The following is a 23,165-nucleotide window of genomic DNA, read 5'->3' on the forward strand; positions in this document are numbered from 1 at the left end:
GGAACAGAAGTCCTGCTTTGTGAGCTTCTTTATCCCACTTAATTCCAGGGATGTAGCAGAAAGTGCCACTTACCATTTAACTACAGGCTACTTAGATCCCTGCTGTTTTATCCATCTTCCACATAAACCTAGTAAGAGATTCTCCCTGAGATTAACAAAGAGACGAAATGCCATGCAAGGAACAAATTGCTCTTAATAATATTGCTCATTATTTGGATTGCAGTGGTATCTAGTCTCCCATTTTGCAGCATTAGCACAGTTCACAGCAGGCTAAACACTGCACAGACCCAGGACTGGTAACCAGGCTCTGGTGGTTACCAGCTATGTCCTCTGTTACATGTCATGTCCTCTGATGTTGACTGAATGCCTCATCCAATTTGTTCTATTACCCCTCTTGAGCTTCAGGGCTGTATTTTGAAACTTGTGCTTCATCATGCAAGAAAAAAAGTTACTGAAGACCCACAGAATCCCTTAGACATTTTAGATACACTGTAATGTATTTTAATAAGCTATTGATCAATTTCCTTCCACAGTCCAAAAAGGGCAACAAGAAAACAAAACAAACCTCTGAAAAGTCTCCACACTGCAGATCTGAGGGCAGAAGTAAACAGAAAAGTAGCTCAATAAATGTTAAGAAGAGCAAGGTGAGTGTTTCATGCTCAAAAATCTTCCAGTGTCTTGACTGCCAGTTGCTGCTGACATGTCTGTCACAGCACTGGCACAAATCAGAAGTGACCACATTGGGTGAAACGACTGTCTGCACCCTCCCTGGCACCTGACACACTGGGCTTTAGCTCACATTTTGCTTCCCTGACATAGATGGTTTGGTTTTATGATCCAGCACAAATTCCTTAACTCTCTGCAATTTCAGGAGTTATGCTCTGAATGTTAACAACTTACAGAACTGCACCACTATGCTTGATTTGTGGGGCTTTTTTTTTGTTTGGTTTGGGTTTTTTTACCATTTTTACTTGCAGTTATTTACTGCTTTCATTGTAAAATACCCTGTTTAAAATGTTGGTCAGTTTGAAGTCATCCCACAGTAAAAAAATTCCATGTAGATGATAAATCTCTCTACATCTCCCTGAAAGGAGGTCATAGTGAGATGGGGGTCAGTCTCTCCTCCCTAGTATCAAGTGATAGAATGAGGAGAAACGGCCTGAAATTGCACTAAGGGATGTTTAGATTGGATATTAGGAAAAAATTCTTTACTGAAGGAGTAGTCAGGCATTGGAACAAGCTGCCCAGGGAGGTAGTGGAGTCACTGTCCCTGGAGGTGTTCAAGAAGTATGTTGACATGGCACTTTGAATTAACAGCACTCCAGAAAGCACTGAGAGGGAGGCTGGCAGGAGAAAATGAAGCAGTGAGGATAACATGAGGATGCCCTTGTGATGGAGACAGAGAACCCTGTTTGTGATAGAGGAGCTGCTTTTCAAGTGACATTGGGTTGCATTAGCAGTAAGGAACTTTATCTGATGTTTACTCTGATTCATCTTTTCTATTCACTAATGGATTTGTTCTCCAGAGCTTTCCATGCATCTCTCTTCAGCAGATACAAACACAATAAAAATGGCTTTAAAAAAAATCAATAAACACTTAAGTGTTTGGCAACTTCTCAGACTTTTTACTGTATCATTTACTCAACAGTTTAATGCTTATTAGGAGAAACTTGCCTGTTAAATATTCATGTGCAGATTTAGCAGATATAACACAGCACAGTTTGATTCAGGGTTTTTTTTGTTCTTTTCTACCATTCATAACAAAACTAATTGTTTCAGAGCATGGAGATTACATTTGGTGGAGAGTAACACCTGCTTTACTTGTTTGAGGACAGGATCTGTTTGTGAGAATCTGCCTGTATTTCAGTTTGGGGTGTTGGAAGTGTTCATCATTCAAATTTTGGAGCTTTTTTTGGCTTTAAAAATGACACATCAGCTCGAGTCAACCTAGCTTACACAGCTCTATCTCCTCTATGTTCTTTCCTGCTCCCTCATCCTGAGAGACTGGCTCTGTGCTGGGGACCTGCTTGTCAGAGGAGGTGAAGAACATTTGACCATCTCAGCAATAAATTAATTTAATTTTCTCAAGTTGAACCTGTTTTGCCCGTGACACTAAACAATGATTTCTTTGTCTTACCTCAACCCACAAGCTTTCTCATCTTATTTTCTTCTCCCCAAACTGTCGAGGAGGGTGAGTGAAAGAGCAGCTGGATGGGTATCTGGCAGTCAGCCAAGGTAAACACATCCCACTGCAGGAGAAAGAATTAATAAAACTGAACAAATCCAACTTAAAATACAGAAGTTGACAGCTATAGCAGTATTTTAGGTTGCTGTTAAAAAAAAAAAAAAAAGAGTATCTGCTGATATGACTCACTTGGGGGCATATATATATATTTTTATGAAATGCATATGGCCATATCCTTCAAGTTGTTTAATATTTGAGCAATTCTTTCTTTACTGATTGATTTTAATATGGCGTCCCACTGCAGCATGGTCAAACACACCTTTTGGAATACAGCACCTCAGACGTAGCTGGATCACAGCTTCCAAGTGAGGTGCATGCTCAGCTGCAAGGGTAACTTCTTAATTATCTGTGAGACAATGCTGAGTGAAGGACCAGAAGTAGTGGCTGAGCAGCAGCACTATGTTGCCATCAAGTGGTAAATACATTGATATCTGTGTAGTCAGAGTGAGCATGGGTGTCTGACATCCACTGAATGAAGAAAAAAAATATAACTATGAAAAGAAACTGTCTGCTTTTCATTTCTTTGTGTTGTCCCTATCTCTTCACTGGTGATTGATCAAGTCAGATTGTTTCTTGCTCACTTACTCTTTGAATGAAAGATCTGAAGAAGAAAATTTTCAAGTAATGCACTTATGGTATGATGTTTGACAGAATCCCTCAGATGAAGCTTTAGCAAAGATGACATGAAGAATGTATTTTCTCTTTAGCAGGATATCAGCCCTTCAACTTCATTGACATTGTCATCTAATAACGCTGCTGTCATCACAAAAACAATTACCAAAACACTTCCTCTAAAGCAGAAAACGGACTTTGTGAATCTTAAGGCCCAGCAGCTGCAAACTATCAACAAACAACCCAAAAGCATAAAAGATTTGGAGATCCAACTGCTGCAAGTAGAGTGTGAAGAACTCAAAAATCAGCTAGGATGTCTGAGGGTAGGTAGAAATCCAATCCCATTCTCAGTTTCTATACTGTGCTGATAAACAGTTACATTGAAAATAGTTTATTCATAGAGGTTTCAAAATCAAGTTTTTTAAAAAAAGAGCAAGGTTCTTCTGCTCAGTGTTCATCCAAACAGCTTATTGATATTGAATATTGTGCAAGTTATGGTCTGTAGAAGAGATTTTGGGTCTGAATTCACAGTACTTCTGGTTTAGCCTCAAGTTAAGAATTTCAATAAGGATACAAACTTGTACTGAGTGGCACTCCTACAGTTTGTAATTACTGTACTAGCATCAAACTCTTCTCAATGTTAGCTTGTACTGAGCTTGTGCCCTACCCACAGCATCTCTAAGCCCTTTGTTACCACAACATACCATGGAAGAGGAACTTCTTCCAGATCCCAAAGGTAGAAATTGTCCACGTTTTTCCCAACCTTGACCTAACCTGGCTAGATTAATAGCCAGAGGAATTTTACTAAACATGAAGTACTAGGGTACTCTAAGTGCAGTATGCTGATGCTAGGAAGAGGCATCTTACATTTCAGGTGGGAGAGGATTGCCAAAGTAAGCACAAAAAGTCACATGCACAAATCTAGCTTGCTATAGCACATGTTCTTTCATTAGAAAACAAGCTATGACAAATCATGTTCCTGTTGCCATAGATTTGAGAAACTGAAATTTTCCTGTCATGCAGGAAGGGCTGATGGGGCAGAAGCCAGGTGACACGGAGGAGTTACTGAAGCAATCTCAGAAAGAGCTCCTGTGGCTTCAGAGACAGCTGTCCTTTATCTCCACAGGAGGCCTGGTGGGTGTTTTGGCAGCTAGCAAGGTGAGCTCCTGTTTTATTTTTTCAGTCCCTGTACGAAGTCGAATTAGGAAGGGGAGGGTTGATCATCTTTTCAATTGCTTAATTGAAACCTGCAGGATTTATTTTTCGAACTAAAGGTACTAAGGAAAATTCATCTTCTAGGATGCATTTTAAATAATTGCTTCATGTAACTCAGAAGAGCAGAAAGAACGTGGAATGCATTATGGCCTGTGAAAGGTTACAGAGTTGAAATGGCTTTTCAATGAGCCCTATGGAAAGGGCTCACAGAGCCCTATGGAAAAGGCTCCTAGAGCCTCATTGGAAAGATCTCTTATGTTCTGTCTCTTTTTCTGCCTGTCAGAAGGTAGGATTATTATATTGGGATTGTTATTCTGGTGGGATTTTTGGCCCAGGATAGAGGACAGTAATTCCCTTTCTTACCTCAGCAGCACTGTTTTAGATGCATTCCTAGTTACCAGCAACCCACCATCAGCTTAGCTACACCCAGACCTGAACAGACAAAAAGGACTGTCAAGCTTGATGCTGATATTTGGCCCTATAAACTATGAAATATTTTCAAGTATCGAGATACTTAGCTAATTTTTGGGTTGTCTGTATGAATGCACATAAAGTAACAGCTATCTTCAGCCAGTCTCCAGCCTAGACAAGACAGATTTCCAAAATGTGTCACCTGGAATCTTCTGGTATCATTTTGCGTCATATGCTGCAGATGTATATTTTTTGCTGAAGCACAGTATGTTAAGTGCTGATATAGTCATAGGCAGAAAGAATATTTGAATTTGAAGCTTGCATGTAGCTCAACTCAGGAAAGAAAAAAAAAAAAACTAACTTAAAAAAAAAAAAAGATAAAGTATGCCACAAACTGGTTATAAAAGCAAAAGTGCACTTGCCTGATGATCAAACCATAATCTAATCTGGGAAGGGACATATGATCCTGAGTAGGAAGAGCTTTTCACTCTGAAAATACTAGAGCTTTGCTGGTTACATTACAGTCATGAGTTATCCAGGGAAGATCATTTGGGGCTGAATTTGCATAAAGGAGCATTCTTGGATACCTTATTTTTAGATGTTGGACTTTTCATTCAGAAAACTGTAGTCTTTCTAGAATGTGCCAAGGTAGACTTTCAGGGAAGAAAGCACACGTCGTCTGTAGCCACTTTCCTAATCTTTACATTTTCTTTTATTTTTTTTTCCATATCACATAACTGAGGATCAAATTTTCAGCTGTTTTGTTCATATAATGAGGGACAGATTTTTTCAGAAGCAAGCAGTTACTTTGAAGATCACACCATGATACTCTGCACCCTACTGTAACTCCAAACTCCAAAAAAGATGAATGCTTTCAATCCAAGTGACAGTGATAATATTCCGTGTTGCTGGAAGTTTTGGGAGTAACAGTCTTACTAAGGTGCTCAAATAGACTCATGCTTGGCAGCTGGACTAGCCAGAAATACAGGTAATGCCATTTTGGAAGGATTCCTTAACTGCTTAGTGAACATCATGGTTCAAGGTTCAAATTTATCACAAACTGGAAATCTGGATAAGACAAAATCGAGAAAGAGATCATCTGCTAAGTCCCTTTTCCATGGCTCTTAATACCTTCCAGTGAAACATCTGATGCTGACAGGGTACACTCCATGCACTTCTACTTCATATAGATTAGGCTTTGGGGGAAATCTGGTTCCTTTTGGAATGTCAAACCTTTATGAAAATTCCCCTCCTTTTCCTCATTATGCCTGTCAGTAAAACTGTGGGAGGAAGACTGATATCTGAAAAGGAACTGTAAATTAATGTAGGGAGATATTATTAAGCAGAGAGATGTATTTCTGTAGACACTTTAAGAGAATTTAATAAAATAGTGACTTGAGAGTGCGATATTTCCTTCCCCTGTTAAATTCTGAAAGGAAAATGTGGATGTTCACTCAGCCTAACTTCGTAAGTGTTCTTGGGAATATAACCTTCATCAGCCTTGAAAATTCAGTTATGTTCTAGGGAATGCACTGCTGAAGTGGTCAGATTCTGTAAGTCAGATCATCTCTGCTGAAGGGAAAAAAAGAAAGAAAGAAAGAAACAAAAAACACACAAACCTCCAAACCAACTAACCAACCAGAAAAAAAAACAAACCAAACCAAAATAGGAGGGAAAAATGGATTAAAGGTAGATTTTTTTAAAACTGGTTTATTTAAAATCTTTCCCTGTATTCCTTTACATTATTTCTCTCTAGCTGCTGGGGAGATGGTCACTGCATACTTAGAATCATAGAATTGCTTTGGTTGGAAAGGACTTCTAAGATCATCAAGTCCAACTGTTGATGCAATATTCTACATTTCAATGAACCTGCATTTAAAGAAAGGATAACATGGGAATAGTACTTCTTGATATGTGGTGTATCACACAATTTTTAACAGAGTTTAAAAAAAAAGGCAACAAAAGGGAGCAAGTAAAACTCAAGAGTAGCCAAAATAATGACTTTCACACACTTTATCAAAAAGCTTTTTATGATTTATTAAAGAGATCATGAAATAGAAACAGGACACCCAGTTTTGTACAAGTCCAGATAAATGCACATCCAGACCAAAAAAAAAAAAAAAAAGTCCTTCTCAACATCTGTGGCAGATGAGTTCAGAGCATAATGCAGTACTTCAGTTTCCATCCACCCAGAAAGGAGGCAAGCTAGAAGTGGATTTCATATTCCACTAGAAATTATCTGCATAAAGTACTGGTGATTCCAGAGAACTTGGAAGTTTCATGTGGATATAGTGTATACAGTTTTCTTGAGAAGAGGCAAGGGGGAATGGTTAGGATGCTCCAGGTAATCTGCCTTAATACCCTTCTGCATTTGAGTTTCTAAGCCTTCTATTGGGCAGGCTTGGGACTGAAAAAAAAAAATTGCAGCTGACATTTACAGTTCATTGGTTCGTGCCAGTAGGCCACAGATGACCTACTGAGTAGATCCTGTGATAGCATTACTTGGAGGTAAAATAAAATCTCCCAACACCCGCCTCCCCGCTTGCCCCCCCGCCCCGTCCTCCCTCCCTGAGACACATCCTTGCTACCATCCCACTTGCTGCTTGTCAGCTCCCGTCCCTGCTGCCTGCTGCTGTGCCGGGGTGAAGACGATGTGAAAGAGAAACTGGCAAATAGGGAAAGCCATCTTTGTGTGCGTATGTGTGTGCGAGCGCTGCTGTTTCATAGGCTCTGGCAGCTGCTGCATGGCCGATGATGCTTGCTCTCTCTTTTTCACCCTGCCTCCCTGCAGACAGCTAATGAATCATTTCTAGCCTGAATGCTGGCAGTGCAAACACACCAATGCTGCTGCTGCCGCCGCCGCCGCTGCCGTTCCCTACCAGGCTGTAATTTGACACAGTAGACTGCAGCTCTATCTCTCGGCAATGATCTTGCTGAACATCGGAAGCACTTGATTTGAAGGTATGCTGAGATTTCACCCTTTCTAAAAATAGCTATTTCTCTTAAATGCGTGATGAGCCGAATGAGGGTGGGAGGGCTGAAGATCTGTAGGTGTGTGCGAGAGAATCCTCTTTTGGTTAGCAGTAATGCAGCAGGAACTCTTGTCGGAGGCAGGCAAACTTTATTATTCTGCTGCAATTTGATGATGCCCTTCACTGGATCTTTTCTTCTAGGTGCTGCTTAGAATAATAAAATGTGTTAGTGTTGTGCACAAGCACTAGGTAAAGGGATTAAACTCTTGCTAGATTATTCCATCCTCCCTCCTATTGATGTTTAATCTGATGTCATTTTCCAGTCACTTTTAAGGTTTCCAGTGAAATAAATACTATCCTGACAGGTTTGATGTTGCCATGTTTCTTTTCCAGTGTCTGTGGGCAAAGTTAGCAATCATACTGGCTAGCAGCTCCCCCTCCCAGCCCCCAAGCACGGTGCATGTTCACAGGATCTGTTTGCTTTGCAGCTGTATATTGTCATGTCATGGCAAAGTCACCAGTGTGACTACTCTTCCATGCAGATAACGTTAATGAAATTATATGTGGAATTTGTCTAGCATCTAATGCTAAATTAGCCCAATTGCAAGTAAATAATGTATCCTTTTTTTGGTAGAAGGGAGGAATCTTCTGCAGCTATAGATATATGTGGATATGGATAGACTAGACATAGCAGTATCTGTGGGGAGTATGTTACGGGTATGATTATGTAGAAGAGAATAGTCACATTTTATTATAGCATATACACCTAACTACCAGTTAATTAGTTAGCACATTCCAGTGTGCTGTGCTCAGTATTATAGGGGATACTGCAGGGTTTTTTATTAACCTCTTTTCCAAACTGGCTGTTGCCTGTAGCATGGGGCAGAAAAGGCATGCCTTTCCAGGAGTGATGTGGTGGTCGACATTACACTTGGTCATGGTCTTAGTACAATTTTAACTGAGGAGACTGTCAGTACATACGAAGGCTTTGGGCTGTGGTTTGTTTTTTTTTTTTTTTTTTTTTTAAAGCTGCTGCTGCTGCCTGTTATTTTAGTGGTGAAACACTGTCTGGGCTTTTTTTTTTTTTGTCCAGCACAGATAGTGATTTAGAGTTTATGTAGAAAATAACTCAGCAAAATAACTTAATAATGAATTGTGTCACTGCATCTAGTAAATCCTTGAGTCTGCTTCTTAAGTGATCTGATATATTTTGAAGAAATATCTAAAATCACAGCCACTGATTTTAACATTGAGAATTGCACTAAGTGCGGTGAGGCTGGGAAAGAATACTATGATTGCCATCATCAAAATACAAATAAGGACTATTGCTTAGCAAGACAGATGAGCTGCCTTAAGGAAACTGCATGAAATATTACAACACAGACCAAGCAGAACAATGGAAATTAAACCATCTCCAAAAAAAACCCCAGTACCATAAAACCCAGCAGTATACATGAACTGATATGAAAGTTACTGTAGTCACTATATATTTCAGCTTTTTTTGATCAGGATGTATTACATTTTTATTAGAGGAGAGCTACCCAGCTAACAAATGAGGAAAGCAATTCAGATCAAATCTTACAGATGTCAGGCAGGATTCACCACTGAAGACATCCCTTGAAATACATATGCATTCCTTCTGGTACCTTAAAGAGGGATGTTGGATCTTTCTTAGGTGACTATATTATTATTGTTGAAGAAGTCTGATGGTCCTGAACAGTGGCTGTGTGCATGCTGCTTTCTTTTAAATAGGAAAAAGACCTGCTCTGAATGAAGCTAGTTGAAGTGGTCATGCTGCCTGCAGCCTAGAGGGCAACCCTGATTTTTCATCCCTGTATATCTGAGTGGATTCCAGCCTGTGAGCAGACAGCATGACTGTATACTCAAGGCAGTGAACAGAGGTAATGTTATTACACACAACTTTACAGATTTGAGTGTACCTGGAGCACCTTTTTGAGAAATTTAATGTGTTGAATTGTCTAGAATGATAACCAAGTTAGGCTTTAAAATGGCACATGGGTTTGAAGTGTAAGAGAGGTGAGATGGAACAAAGTATGGGACAGATTTCTGCATGGAAGTGATCTGAATAGCTTATACAGGCTACTTAAAGTCAACTAACAATTACAAGCTCAGAAATCCTAAGCATCTCTATATGTGACCAATCTCATACTGATACAAACTAGGTGTATATTATTACTTACTTACATAATAGGTACCTCTGAAAGTCAGCTTATTCTATTTTAGACATATTAGAAGTGCATACTCATTGTAGTTTAGACAGGTGTGTGATAGTGAGTATGAAATGGGTATATATATACACAGCAGTGTTCATTCTCATTGTAATAGCTTATTACAAAAGTCTGAGCCTTTCTGGATTGCCAGGACAATCCAGAAATAAGATCTTAGGCAATCTTAGAAATAAGATGCCTGTGATCACTGGGTAATTAGTATCCTCTGGTATAAGAGGTTTTGCTTTGTTTGTCAAATGCCTCATGACGTACCAAAATTGTATCCAAAATCACACTGACTTTATTCTGCAATAAAAAAGAAAAACCAACAAACCCCTGAACTAGCTGGTCATGCATCACTGTCCTCTCCTTTCAATATTTATGTTGAATGAAGTATGCTTGGAGAATCAAGGCTGTCTTTCATTTAATTAGAGGCTCTTGTCACTGTTACAAAATATGCCAGAGAGCTGACTGATGATGTTCTAAGCTGACTCTCCACCACAGATGAGAACTGTTGAAGCAGATGAAGCATTGCTGACAGCAGCATTTACCTATTGCCATTAGAATGGAAAACTATAGACCAATATCATGATTAAAAATAGAATTGGAATGTAGCCACAGTGCCAGGAAAATGCAGCATCTTCAAAGCAACATGTCATGAAACCAGTTCTGTTCACCAGTGCAAAAGAGGGCTTTTGTCAAGCTTATTTTGAACAGAAAATGGGAAATGCAGTGGCAGCATTACACTGGAAGAACAGCTCATGATCTTCCCAAAGAGAGGGTGAGAGGAGAGCATAGCACACCTCGAAAGCTGAAGCAGAGCGAGCAGGCAAAAAGAAGAGCCAAACAAACTCTGCTGCAAGATACAAGGTTTTCAATACACCACTAGAATTATATTAACCTATCTATTGTTATTGTTTTGCACCCAATCCCTTATTATTTATCTTATACTCAAACCGCTACACTAGTTGATGCTGAAGTTTGAGTGTGGTCACTGAGTTTCTTTGCTGATGGTAGCCAGGTTGCTCAGTACCGTGTGGGAGCCATGTTCAATCTGTAAAGCATGATTGTAAAGCCACCAGAGGTTGGTACTTTGGTGAGGAAATTAGAATGGCTTCTAGGCTTGTGGCTCAACACTTTGGCTTATGCTTGTGATGTAGCACTTGGTGAGGAAATCGGAGTGGGACTTCCAGCTCTGCCATAGATTCTGTGAATCGCCTTGGGCAAAGCACTTAGTATCTCTTGAGTTCTCCTTCTGTAGATGGGAATAATACTGAACCCTTTCCATACATTCTACTTATTTTATCTGCTCAGAAAATGACATCTTCATACCAAAGACTGTTTTCTCCATTTGGATGCTACATCTAGATGCTACTTACACATCCCGGGATGCTACATCTAGATGGTACTTACACATCACTTGATGGTCTGCATCGTATGCTATTGGTCTGTAGGAAAATATTCCCAAGTATCAGAAGAATCTGAACTGATTCTGAGCTTTTTGGAATAATTTTTAATTTGCTAAACTTTCTCTTGTGCTCACAGACACATTTGGTTTGGAGTGAGATTCAAGTTCTCCTGGTAGTGGCAGTGGTTTGGTAGAAGCCTTTACAGTGCAAAAGCCAGGACAGAGAAGGTGGGACTGTGGGTCTCATAAAAAAAAAATTGTCATAAAGTTTGATATTTTCTGTGTTACAAACAGTGTAACACTTGGTTTCTAAGGCAATAAGTTGCCAAATGTTTGATGCTGATTAGCAAGCAGCAGCAGCAGCAGTGCATGGTATTACTGTGAGGAATCAAGGGGAGGGCATTGCCAATATAACAGTATGGCACAGTCTTTCTTCTCTGCTCTCATCTAATGACAACTAGAAGCTATCTTCTATTTTTCCTTTAAAGATCATCCTATAGGAAGCTCTTTAGTGTGGCATCTTCCTTGGGGCCTGTGATCTAAGCAGAGTAGGCTTACAGGCAGTCAGCATATGCAGCCCTTTCTCTCCATGCACCACCTCCATAAGCATAAATCATTTTTATAGACAGCTTCAATTAAGTTTTTACACTGGATTTTTTGGGGGGGTAAAATTAAAAAAACACCCCCCTCTTGCAAATTTTTGTGAAGAAGATAAGCCCTTTTTAAGCCAGGTTAACTTGTTTGGGGTTGACTTAGATAAATGTTAAATTGAGACTAAAATATTCCAGTATCAGGAAGTTTTTCTGAAGCTTCACCATTTAGCTCCTGATGAATATGTCTACACCTTCTTCTTAGCTGAAAAAGGTTATTTGTTACTCCTGTATGGTATATCATGGTGCTTTTCCTCCATTTCTGAAGCTTCACCATTTAGCTCCTGATGAGTATGTCTATACCTTCTTCTTAGCTGAAAAAGGTTATTTGTTACTCCTGTATGGTGTATCATGGTTCTTTTCCACCATTTCTGAAGCTTCACCATTTAGCTCCTGATGACTATGTCTGTCCCTCCTTCTTAGCTGAAAAATGTTACTTGTTACTCCAGTATGGTATATCATGGTGCCTTTTCACCACCATGGAAAGTGCATCTATAGTAAGTACATCATCCAAGTTGTTTAAAAATACACTCTGATACTGATCAGCAGGGATTTTTATAGATCTGTGCCAGTTTACACCAGGAAGGATTGCTCAGCACAGTGTCCCTGGGAGCGTGCTAATGAGCTAAACTCTTACTGGGGGATGGAGAGAGTTGATGGTGCTTAGGATGCAGCTGGATGAAGCTCACAGTTGTCCCTATAACAAGCAATCCATGGTTGGACCTGTCCCCTGTTCACTGCGGTTTCTCTTGTGTGTGACAGTCAGTTTTACCTATTGGTTAAATCCTCATTTCTGCTCTCACCACTCCCCTGTCCCCAGTTCTGCATACAGTTGAGAACGTTACGAATATTCCCTGTCAGTTGCAGGAGTGTATTTCTTCCGTTCTCTCCTGTTTACTGCTTGCTAATTAAATTTTGTAGGTGGCAGTTTGAAATCTTAGTGGGATGTGTCATGTGACTGCTAATGCTCTGCAGATCTCTATTACATAACCTTTAAGTAGTTGGGGAAAATGTGCTTGTGTCATACTGGGCCTGACATAAGGCTCTGTCTGAAGCCAACAGTCTGAGCAGGGCTTTTTTTTGTGTGTGTGTGTGTACGATGACTGTAGAAATCTTGTGGATGGTTTGTTCTGGCACAAGATTTGTGCCCTCAGTTGTCAGGCCAGTTGTCTTATTTCCCTGAGATGCTGTGCAGTCTGCACTGCCTGCCTTTCCTGCAGGGCAGGAGAGGGGAGGGGTTAGATTTAAACACTCTGACATGCCAGGTAATGATCAAGTGAATAGAAAATGCCTGTTTGCCTGGTAGCTTTGCTGGCTTTAGTTTGGAAGTGACCAGAGTACAGAGTAAACATAGAAACCCTCTCAGTCTGTCCCCCCCCCACTTCCCCTCTTGTGGATCTGAACAGGGCTCTGCTGCATTATGCAAAATGAAAACATAAATCAATACAGGAGTTTAAGAAAATGCTGCAGAGGGATAATCAATTTTTAATGCATGGGAATTCATTAGGCTTTGCAAAAGGAGCACTGGCATGAGTGACAGCAATGTGTCCGCTCATAGATTAATAGCTCCTGTCACTTTTTTTTTCTGAACCAGCACCACCTTTTTGCCCTATATCGCATAAAGTTTCACATTTTTATTGCCTGAAACATACTTACATGCTATCAGGTGCAGCTTCAAGCACTGCATTATTGAGGGATCAGCTCTGTGCCCTGTAGAAAGTTAAGTCTCTTTTTGGTTTACTGGCCAGGATATGTGGCTTGGAGGCTGTGCCTTGTCTGTGGCTTTGACATTAGACATGCTGTGTGCTCTGGTAAATCACTGGAGATCTTTTCTGCCTCAGTTTCTTCATCTGCTGGGAAGGCCCAGTGGCAATGACCTGCTGTAGCCATGCAACAAAAGTTGCAGTTAGTAACTAGGAACAGCTAGATGAAAATTTGAGTATTTGTTGCTATTTTTTTTTTCCTAAATGAAGTTAGATTTTCAAGTTTATGATTTCTTATTGAAATCTGTGCTTGTGTGAATCTGAATTTTGTTCTAGAGTAGTGGTTGGTTTGTAACAGCAATTTTCAGTATAGACTTCTTACACAGTGCCTATGAATGAAGCATTCTGCTCATTGTGCAGATGAGAAACTTTGCAATGGGCTTCGGGTTTATTTGCATAAGATCATTCAGCAGGGTCAAGGCAAATCTATGGACATTGTTGGCAAAGCCCTGTCCCACATGTTATTGTATTGCTTCTCCTAATTAAATGTTGTTTAAGGGAGGAGGAGGGGGAACTATTGATCTAAAACCAGGCTTTCCTTTGTTTCGCTTAGATTGACTGTATGCCTATGTGCTACTAATACTAAAGAGTTTGCATTATCTTTTAGTTTTTAGTTACTACTCTCATAAATTATGCTGGTTTGAGTCAGTTTGTCTATTCTAATGGCTGCCTGCTTACCTGCTGCCTATACTGAGACTACAAACGTTTCATTGCTGGAAGGGGTCTTTGTTGCTGAACAGTCTTAAATCATCTGTACAAATGTATGCAGCATACATGTCCTGCTATTTGGCTTATTTGAATATTAAGTGGGCACAGTTATTGCTGCTGTCTTGTGGTAGCTGTTGGCTGCTGGATGAATCAGGATGAGAAGAAGCAACTATTAAGCAGTTCTGTGTTCGTGTGGTAGGGCAGATGGGTACAGCTACTGCTTTTGTATTTTAAAGGAAACCTGTCATTAAGGCAGTTGTTTCTGTTAGTCAAGTTCATAGATGAGCTCTTCAGGGTCCAGATCTTTTCCAGGTAATGTTCTTTACAGTCACAGAGTGAGAAGAGAGCTGTCACCGTGGCAGGCTCCACCCTGAATTGTTTCAGGCTGCAACAAGTCTCTGATCCAAACCGATGAAGGTATGAAACATGAAGTTTTAGAACAGGAGATCTTTTCTTGAACTGTCAGCACTAATCCCATTTTGTCTTATCTGAACTGCCTGTGCTCTGTGCTACCTTGCCAGTGACATGTGTTAAGGAGCAGCATCTGTGACAGTGTTTTCTTGGGGAAACACAAGCATGAATTCTATCAGCTTTGGAGTCACATCCCATATAAACACTGGTGGTAAGGGAGAGGGGTTTTGGAAGGAAGTGTAGATCCTTCATGTCTGTGATAGCTCTGATGGCTCAAATGGACTTAAGTTTATTTCCTACGATGGTGGTAGGTCACACTTTTACGTTTCAGAGTTCCAAAGGCTGAAGTATCTCATGCAGCCTGAGTAAAGCAATGCTGCTCAGTCACTTCTTTGTAGATATTGATCCCAGCTGTTAGATGTAAATGAGAGTTTTGGCAGCTTTGATACCCACAGGTACAAATTATCATAAACTGTAAACCTTGTGCTTAGCTTGCAACCTTTCTAGCTTTCTTTTTAGAAAAATTCTACTTAATTTTACTAAATACTCTTAAAAGGAAATGAAGTATAAAGAGCTCCAAGCTGCTGTTATTTCTATGATCTAATGATAGAAGTTTTGTAAATACATAACTATTATTTTTTATATAAGAGTTACGGAAAATGTCTTAAAATAAGAGAGACGATTTAAAAAACAGAACAAGACACAAATAAAAGCTGTTTAGGATGATAAGAACTTAAAGAATCAGCTAGTGAATGAGATCATTGTTCTCTGACACCAATGGTGTAACACACTTGTGTCCACAGAGCTCACATGGTTTTATTGATTCTTAATGAAAAACTGCTCAGTGTAGGGAGCAGTAAACATGCCTGTAAATATATAACTGCCAGCTTGGATGCCACAAGTGTGTGTCACTAGACGTGTCACTGAACTGCTGGAGCATTTCCTCTGTCTGATCTGCAGGAAGAGCTGCTGACCAGGTCCTGAGTATCAGCTTCATTGGGCAAGGCACTGAACACTTCTCCAAGCGCTGTCAGTCCAAATACACGACTGGACACAGCAGAGTGATTCAGCACTTCAGGAAGCAGAAAGGAGAGGCCACCTCCTCATTCCCCCTTACTCCACTTCTTAGCCACTTTTTGATTTTCTTCTTTCCCCTCCCTCCCCATATTCTGGTTTGTGTATTTGTAGTATAGTCCATTAGGTGAAAAGTTACTGGCTCGTTTAGACAAAAAATTTTGTTGATTTTTTGATACAATTTTAATTAATAGCATTTAAGAGACTCTGCTGCTATAGAAAACGACACTTTCTCAGCTCTGATTTCCTGTAACTAAGTAACAGGAAATTTTCCCTAACATGACTGAGTTATATACTGTTATCTGTGGATGGAACTGCACTGTAGTTGAATTTGTGGGGATATTAAACCCAGTGTGCTTTGTTTCTGTTAGTATTTATCACATCTTATGCCAGACTCTTTAAGAGACTAGAGATTATACTGCAGAAATTTACTGTGCTTTGTTATTAAGCACCTGATAGCAAATTTTCCCTGGACTGCACATGTCTGAAACATGATCTAGTATGGCTCTTTTCCTTACAGTCCCAAAGAATGAGAATCAGAAAAGGATCTTCATGTACGTTATTGTTTGAATAGGGTATAGATTTTTTTTTTTTTTTTTAAATGGGAGAAACTATGTAGCCATAGTAAGCAAACCCCCCATTCAGAAATTAATTTTTCAGTTTGCTTTCAGGAGATGGAGGTAGTGGATTTGTGGTTCTGGAAAGATTATAATGATATGGTTGGTTTTTAGTCCCCTCGGCTACAAGAAATTACTGTGCAGAAGATAGAATGTCATGCAACCCCTTAGGAGAAGTTATTAGTAATACATGCATTTCTTTCTGCAGAGGAGAGAGGTCTTTTGTACACAATAAAAGGTGTCTGGAGCAAAGCATTCACTTGCACCAGTGTTGTTTTGGGGGTTGAATCAACCTAATTTACCTCCTTTGTGTATCTGTTTACTGGGTCTTTGTAGCAGTTATATCAGGTGCTGCAGAATTTCCCAAGCAAGTTAGATCAGGTGCTGTAGGATTTCCTAGGCAAGATAAATCAGGTGCTGTAGGATTGCTCAGGCAAATGAGTGAAGAAGGAAGAAGTAGAGAGGCTTTAGGAAAGAATCCACAGTGAGAAGGCAGAGTGGAAAATGTAGTGAACTAAATAAGAAATACTGAGGATCAACCTACAGAATTAGAAGGTAAGATCCATTTTCTTTCCACATGTATAAAAACATTCTCCTGGTGTCTGTCCAGACTTGAATATTGTAATTTCGCATACATGATAGCTTGGTTGGTTTAATGCTGAGTTCAGAAATACTCTTTATTAAATACTGATAAATGACAATATCCTCCTTAATTCCTTGTCATTGTCCTATCTTTGTTCTCAATAATTAGTACAATTTGGCTTTTTTGTAAGCATGCCATTTGTGGGCTACTGCCCTTTCAAAACTGAAATTCATATGTAAGCAAAAAGGGATTGTCCTTGACATCAAATGTGCCTTGAGGATAAAACTGATCTGTTGTTTGGTGTATTATAACTGCCAAGAGGACAGAATTTTTGTAGCAAGCATGGCTCCTAAAAACATACAGAATTGAGGCGTGTAGCGCTATTGATTTTACCAATTACAACATTCATTAAAAGTAGAATTGCTGACATGAGCTAGTAAAAATAATGCATGCTAATGAGGTGCAATGCTTTTCAAGGTCCTTGTTGTTATCAGAATTTCTTAATCTATTGGAATAACTTCAGGGCTGAAAAGGTTTTCTATCCTAATGGGTCAGTACAGCATCTCTTTTCTAGATAAGTGGGAAATCTTTTCTTGTGTGCATGAATCCCCAGTGTTGTAATCCAGTGCAAGTGTGCATGGGAAGAAATACATTTGAATTTTTATAGTCCCATCAAACATCCTTTATGGAAGAAAGCCTGTGAAGTCCCACAGGAACATTTAACTCACTATCCATCATTATTGGATTTATTGATGTAATGCTATTACATAAATAATACAAGCATCAAGTAAATAGTTCAGGGGAGTGATCACAACATCCTATTCTGTGTTGTATGTCTCTTCAAATGATCAGACATGTTTAAAAAGGAAGGAGAGAATTGTAAGAAATGAGCCATATTATTTCTGCCAGGAATAACTGAAACAACTTACATACACTGTGTGATACTTAGAAAGTATTTTAACTTTTTCTGTCAGTGTGGGGTTTGTTGTTTCAGAAAGATGAACTGAAATAAGGAGAAAGAAAGTGCTATATGAATAAACAAGGAAGTTGGAGAGCTTATTCTAAGAAAGAACACTGAAAGAGCTTATTCTTTGTTGTTTGATAGTGACTAAACAACTAATAGTCTGGTTTGGTCACTAATATTGCCTTTTACCATTTCTGAAGTTAAGCAAATACTTAGCACTTAGTGCTCCAAACACCAGAAGACTGTCGAGGTGATGTGTTTAAAAACGTTGTGAAGCTGTTCATTTGTAGTGTAATTTGTCACTAGTGTCTGTCCAAGGTTTAACCTAACTGCTGTTATGTTATCTAAGTACCTCATGGACTTGGTCACTTTCTGAATTCAGTAATTCTCAATGAACTCTTTCTTCCAAGTGCTCCATGAATGGTATTTATGTAAGAAAAACTCATTTAGTAGTCTTTACATGGTGCCTCTTTAGCTTTGTCCAGGTGACTGAATGTTTTGAAATGTGAAGTTCTTAGCTAAAAGATGTGTCTGCTCTGGCAGCCCTATGTGTCTCCTAATCTCTCACTGCCATAATATTTGCTGTATTATGAATAGTTCTGCTTTTCCCAAAGGTGTTTTCAAAGTGTTAGCCCTGTGGGGTCAAAATACATTGGGTTATTGTTTGTACTGTCTCAGGATTTATGCCAAATGAAAGCCAAGCATGAAGATGGGAGGGAAAGTATCCAGGGAAATTTAACACCTTAATAGCAAGCCCAGAGGGGAGCATCTGATATTAAACTGAAGAGATGGGGAAGTGATTTAAAGAATGCAACAGTTGATAGAACCCACTAATAGCCATGTAGGGGTAATTTAAAACATGATATGTCTTCATGCCAACCAAATGCAAGGCATCAGCAGCTATGGTTTCTTTTTCTGGAAAGCTAGCAACAAGGGTAGTAGAGGTTGTGCTCTGACTTGTGTGGCTTACCTACAGACTGCATCTTAAATACAGGTCAGTTCTTGGATGCCCACATAAGCAGTACTCCTGATGATGAAGGTGTTTTGCCTCACCATTGTGGTGTGTTGTGCCTGGCATGGGGCAGTCCCAGCCTCTCCTTACAGAGGTCCCTGCAACCCTGCTCCTGGAACCTGGGCATGGGCACCCAGTGCATGCATTCCAAGAGAGAAAACTCCTGCCTGTGTACTTATTTGTCAGCTTCTCCTAGTAATGTGCCTTAACTTTCACTTCCTTTGAAAAAAAACTTCAGGATATTCTGAGTATGCTTTCAGGAAAATGATCAGCTAGAGAGGTGGACAGGGGGTTGTTAATGACAGTAGTGGTTTTGTTCCTTTGATTCAATTAAGCAGGGGCTAAGGGACCTTCTCTCAGTCAGCTGATAACATGTGAATCCTCCCTTTTTTTGGAGGGGATCTGGGCCTGATTCTGGAAAAGGAGTTTGAAGAGACCACCAGCTAAATTAATCTCTAATTATAAATCACTGCTGATGACTTAGTCTCCTAGCTTGGATAGCATAGGTGGTATGCTTATGGCCAAAAAAAAAAAAAAAAAATCTTCAAACTGTGATCTGTAGGGTTGCTGTGATTGGGATCTGAATTATGCAGGTCTCTGATGGGTGATGGATAGAAATGTTACATCTGCTGCTACAACCTTAACAATAAAAGAAAAAAAGGTGTGGTTTTTTTTGTTTTGTTTTTTTTTTTTTTCTTGAAAGAGAATTCTCCTGGGGTTAGAAATCCTGCTGAGAACCAAGAAGTTGCCAGAGGTTTCTAAGAAATCGTTCTTCCTGAGAAAATCAGGCTCAGATTTCCCTTTTTCATTTAGAATGTAGAAGAAAATGTGTATTTGAAGACTTGACTCTCTTACTTCTTGAGGAGTAGAGTTTAGCATGCTGCCTGCACTGCAAGTTTATTAATGTAATCACTCAAGCTGCAGATAGTTAAAACATTGAAGGAATTAGGCTGGCAGCAAGCCTAATCACTGTGCAAAACCAAGCCGTACCACAGCAATATTAACCTTTACTGTCTAGAGCGTTCTTAGTTTTTCTCTGGTGTGCTTATCTAAGCTTGCCAGCAAGAATGTGCAAGGTAAAGACTTAAAGGAGCTGTGGTGTGGGGGTTTTGTTTGTTTATTTTTATTCATGCATTCCAATCTTTGCACTAAGGGCTTTCATGCAGAAGTGAACTTAGAATGTGCGTTAATCCGCTCTGCGGAAGGTAAAGAGGTGGAAGGTCAATGTAAAGATTGTTCCTCTGGTTGTATTGTTCTCTTACTCCAGGAAGGAAATGGCAGTACAAGGCTCAGCAGCAAATCACTTAGAGAGGTAGTGTGGTGCTCCCTTTAACATACCAGCTCTCTGTTCAAACAAGGGCTTCTCAACCTATTTCCAGACCTCTCAAATCTGTCACAATGAAGTGAGACTTTCACAAGCTAACTCAGCCTCATTCTTTCTTCTTGCCTGTGGCTGTTTCTCTGTTGTTTACAGCTTGCTGTAGTGTGTTTTGCTGATGTCATATGCTAAGTGTGTCTTTTCTGCCCGACCTGCTTCTTATTTCCTGCTTTTGTGAGTGTCTTTTGTGAGTGTCTTACGTGTGAGGCTATGGAGCAGTGAAGGGTCCATGGGCGAAAAGGCAGTTGGGAATGTGATTGCTTGGAAGGCAGAGGAATTACACAGATTGTACATCAGCCAGCAGTAAGCAGCCTTGGACTTTGGCCTTTCTTGTGATGTGCCCTGGTTATCTTGCTCTTGTCACTAACTCTTGGAAGGAAGCAGCATCTTTCTTCATGGCATGCATACAGTCATGTCATGATTATAGAATGCATGTTCTTGTAGAGGAAGGGTGGTTTCCTGAACTACTTCAGTACTGACCTATCAGTTGAACCACTACCTTGGTGGAGACTCCTTTTCAGCCATTTCAGCATGTGCAAGGTCATAGTTTAAATGCTAGCCCAGTACTTGGCACCAGTAGGTAGAAACACAAAGTTGGTGTATGAAAGAGAGAAAGCAAACCAAACTTTTCTAGAAAAGTTCATATACAAATTCAAGATGGAATTGAAGTTTGTGGAACTCAGTCAGTCTCGATTGCTTTAGACAGGAGATTTATATTAGCTTACAGTGGCAGTGATAAAGAAATAAGATATCCTGGAGAAATAGAATCTGGTTATGAGGAAAAATATTGTATGCTTCAAGGAATCTTCAAAGTAACCACATTCCTTAAACGATGGAAAGCAGAAAATTGCAATGAATCTCAATTTCATTAACTGGATCAAAGAGGAAGATAGATGTGGCCTGCATATCATAAATTCTGTCCTTTCACTTACACAGGACTGCAGATGAAGAACAGAAAAAAAGAAAATCCTTTAACTAATCTTCATATAACTTAATAGGAAAGTCAAAGTAAATTGATTCTCGCTTCCTAGGCTTAATTCTGGACCTGTGATAATATAGTTATTTAACTTGCCTTTGTTGGGAGAGCTCCCCTCAAAAAGGGGCAAGTGCCAGTAGCTATTCTAGGCACAGTTTCCTGTGAAATGAAGGTGTAAGCCCAGATGTCTATGGGGTTCAGGTGATCTGTTAAATTACTCCTAAGGAAAGCAAGCATGAGGTTGAGTTAAATTTGCTGTAAGTCTAGCCAGAGAAAGGAGCAGTTACAGCAGCATCACAGAGACTGACAAATGGCTTGTGCTTGGGCACTACGGTACTTCAGTAATAAGTTATAAAAATTAGATGGAGAAAGAAAGCTTTCTAATTTTAGAAAGTGGAGATAAATTACATTTTAGAAGTGCCCATTTTCCCATTGACTGTAAGAGGACCCAGACAAGCCAGTCAAGTGTAGGTGTTTAAATACCTCTAGTGATAAAAAAAATAATCCCATGAAGATTTACACACTCAAATTTGTGTAAAAATGTGATTATTTTTTAATACTGAACACCTCTAAACTAAACTGGCATAAATTTTGAAACAAATTTGGTTCTGATAGGCATTGATGCATCATTCATCATTTCCATGTAGATGATCCAAAATTCTTAGTACCTGAAAAAACAGTTGTTTCCTTTCTAACAAAGTGGTGGCTAAGACCTGGAGGCTCAAGCCTGGTGTTGACACATCCCTCTCTGATTTTAGAGTGAAGCAGTCACGTTTTATACTCCACAGGCTGAAAATCTCTTTTGATTAGCCCATTAGTGCATGGCCAGAATGACAGATTATTCACCTGTAGAGCTAAAGCTGTGGACTGCAGCGTTTTTGGAACGCAGAGGGAAGCCTGCAGTGCTCAGGTGGCTGTGCTGTAGGGCTAGTCTGTTTGCTAATGTGTTTGGCTGCATATGTAGGCACAGATCCAGAGAGGCTTATGTCAAAGACTTGCATTAGGAAAAAAAAAAATGCTTTCTCTCTGCAGGTTCAGTTTCTGTTTTGGCAGATACATTTAAACTTGTTCCTGAAATCATTTATAATTATCAACAGAGCCCTGATACCAAGTGATCAGAGAATTAACAGTGGTACTGCTGTTTACCACATGAGTGGTTGAAAGTACTACACATGGGAGAGGATAGTAAAACTGTGGACTGTACAATATGGGTTCAAGAAGCTGTTTGTCTAGTGATGGGCGATTCTGTTTTTGCCAAAATGATACATTTGCCATTGCCAAAATAGGGATGTCACACTCAGATGATTTGGCTATTGAAAGATACCAGCTGTTATCAGATGCCTTCTGGGTTTCAGATTTCTTTAGAGATGAATCTTCAGGTTTTGTCCTGTTGTTTATGTCAAAGGCAGTTGGACGTTTTCCTAACTGCCATTTCCTCATCAAATGCCACCTCCAATCTTTTTAAGGGATTTGCATTTTGTGTCAATAATGCTTTGTGCTTGAAGGCCAGATTCTCCTTAGACTTCTGGTAGTATCACTCAGGGATAATATCAGTGAGAATGATAGTAGTTTCATTTTGCAGATGAAAGAAACATTTGTCTGGCTGATACACAACTCATTTAAATAAAAATCAACAGCCTCATGGAAAATCAAGATATTATTTTTGCTAGTGTGCAGTTTCTGCAGAATGATAAAGTGGCTTGTTAATACATGTGGCTAGAAACTGAGATTTAAATGCTTTTGGGGATATAGCTGTGACTGCTCTAATCTCTTCTTCATCTCTTGATGTGTGGCCCATGGAATCCTTTGTGCTTTCATGAAAACTGAACATGAAGCATGTATTAATACATGATGGTGTGAATTCTCATAATCAAACAAATATTTTTGGAAGGTTTAACATTGATGGATACCCACATTTCATAAAGACTTTTTTTTTTT

At 39.6% G+C, this 23,165-nt stretch overlaps 1 protein-coding gene across 1 annotated transcript in view; it reads left to right on the top strand.

Moving 5' to 3' along the window:
- Nucleotides 1-539: 539 nt before the first annotated feature.
- The window catches only part of RIMBP2 (RIMS binding protein 2), a 136,023-nt gene continuing 113,397 nt past the window's right edge, over nt 540-23,165 (top strand). The window contains exons 1-3 of the mRNA XM_054392644.1: nt 540-644; nt 2,956-3,180; nt 3,881-4,015. Of these exons, the coding sequence (XP_054248619.1) occupies nt 3,890-4,015 (126 nt within the window). The 5' untranslated portion in view covers nt 540-644; nt 2,956-3,180; nt 3,881-3,889. The remainder of the gene's footprint in view (nt 645-2,955; nt 3,181-3,880; nt 4,016-23,165) is intronic.

This window comes from Indicator indicator, chromosome 26 (genome assembly GCF_027791375.1).
Source record: "Indicator indicator isolate 239-I01 chromosome 26, UM_Iind_1.1, whole genome shotgun sequence".
Classification (NCBI taxonomy): Eukaryota; Metazoa; Chordata; class Aves; order Piciformes; family Indicatoridae; genus Indicator; species Indicator indicator.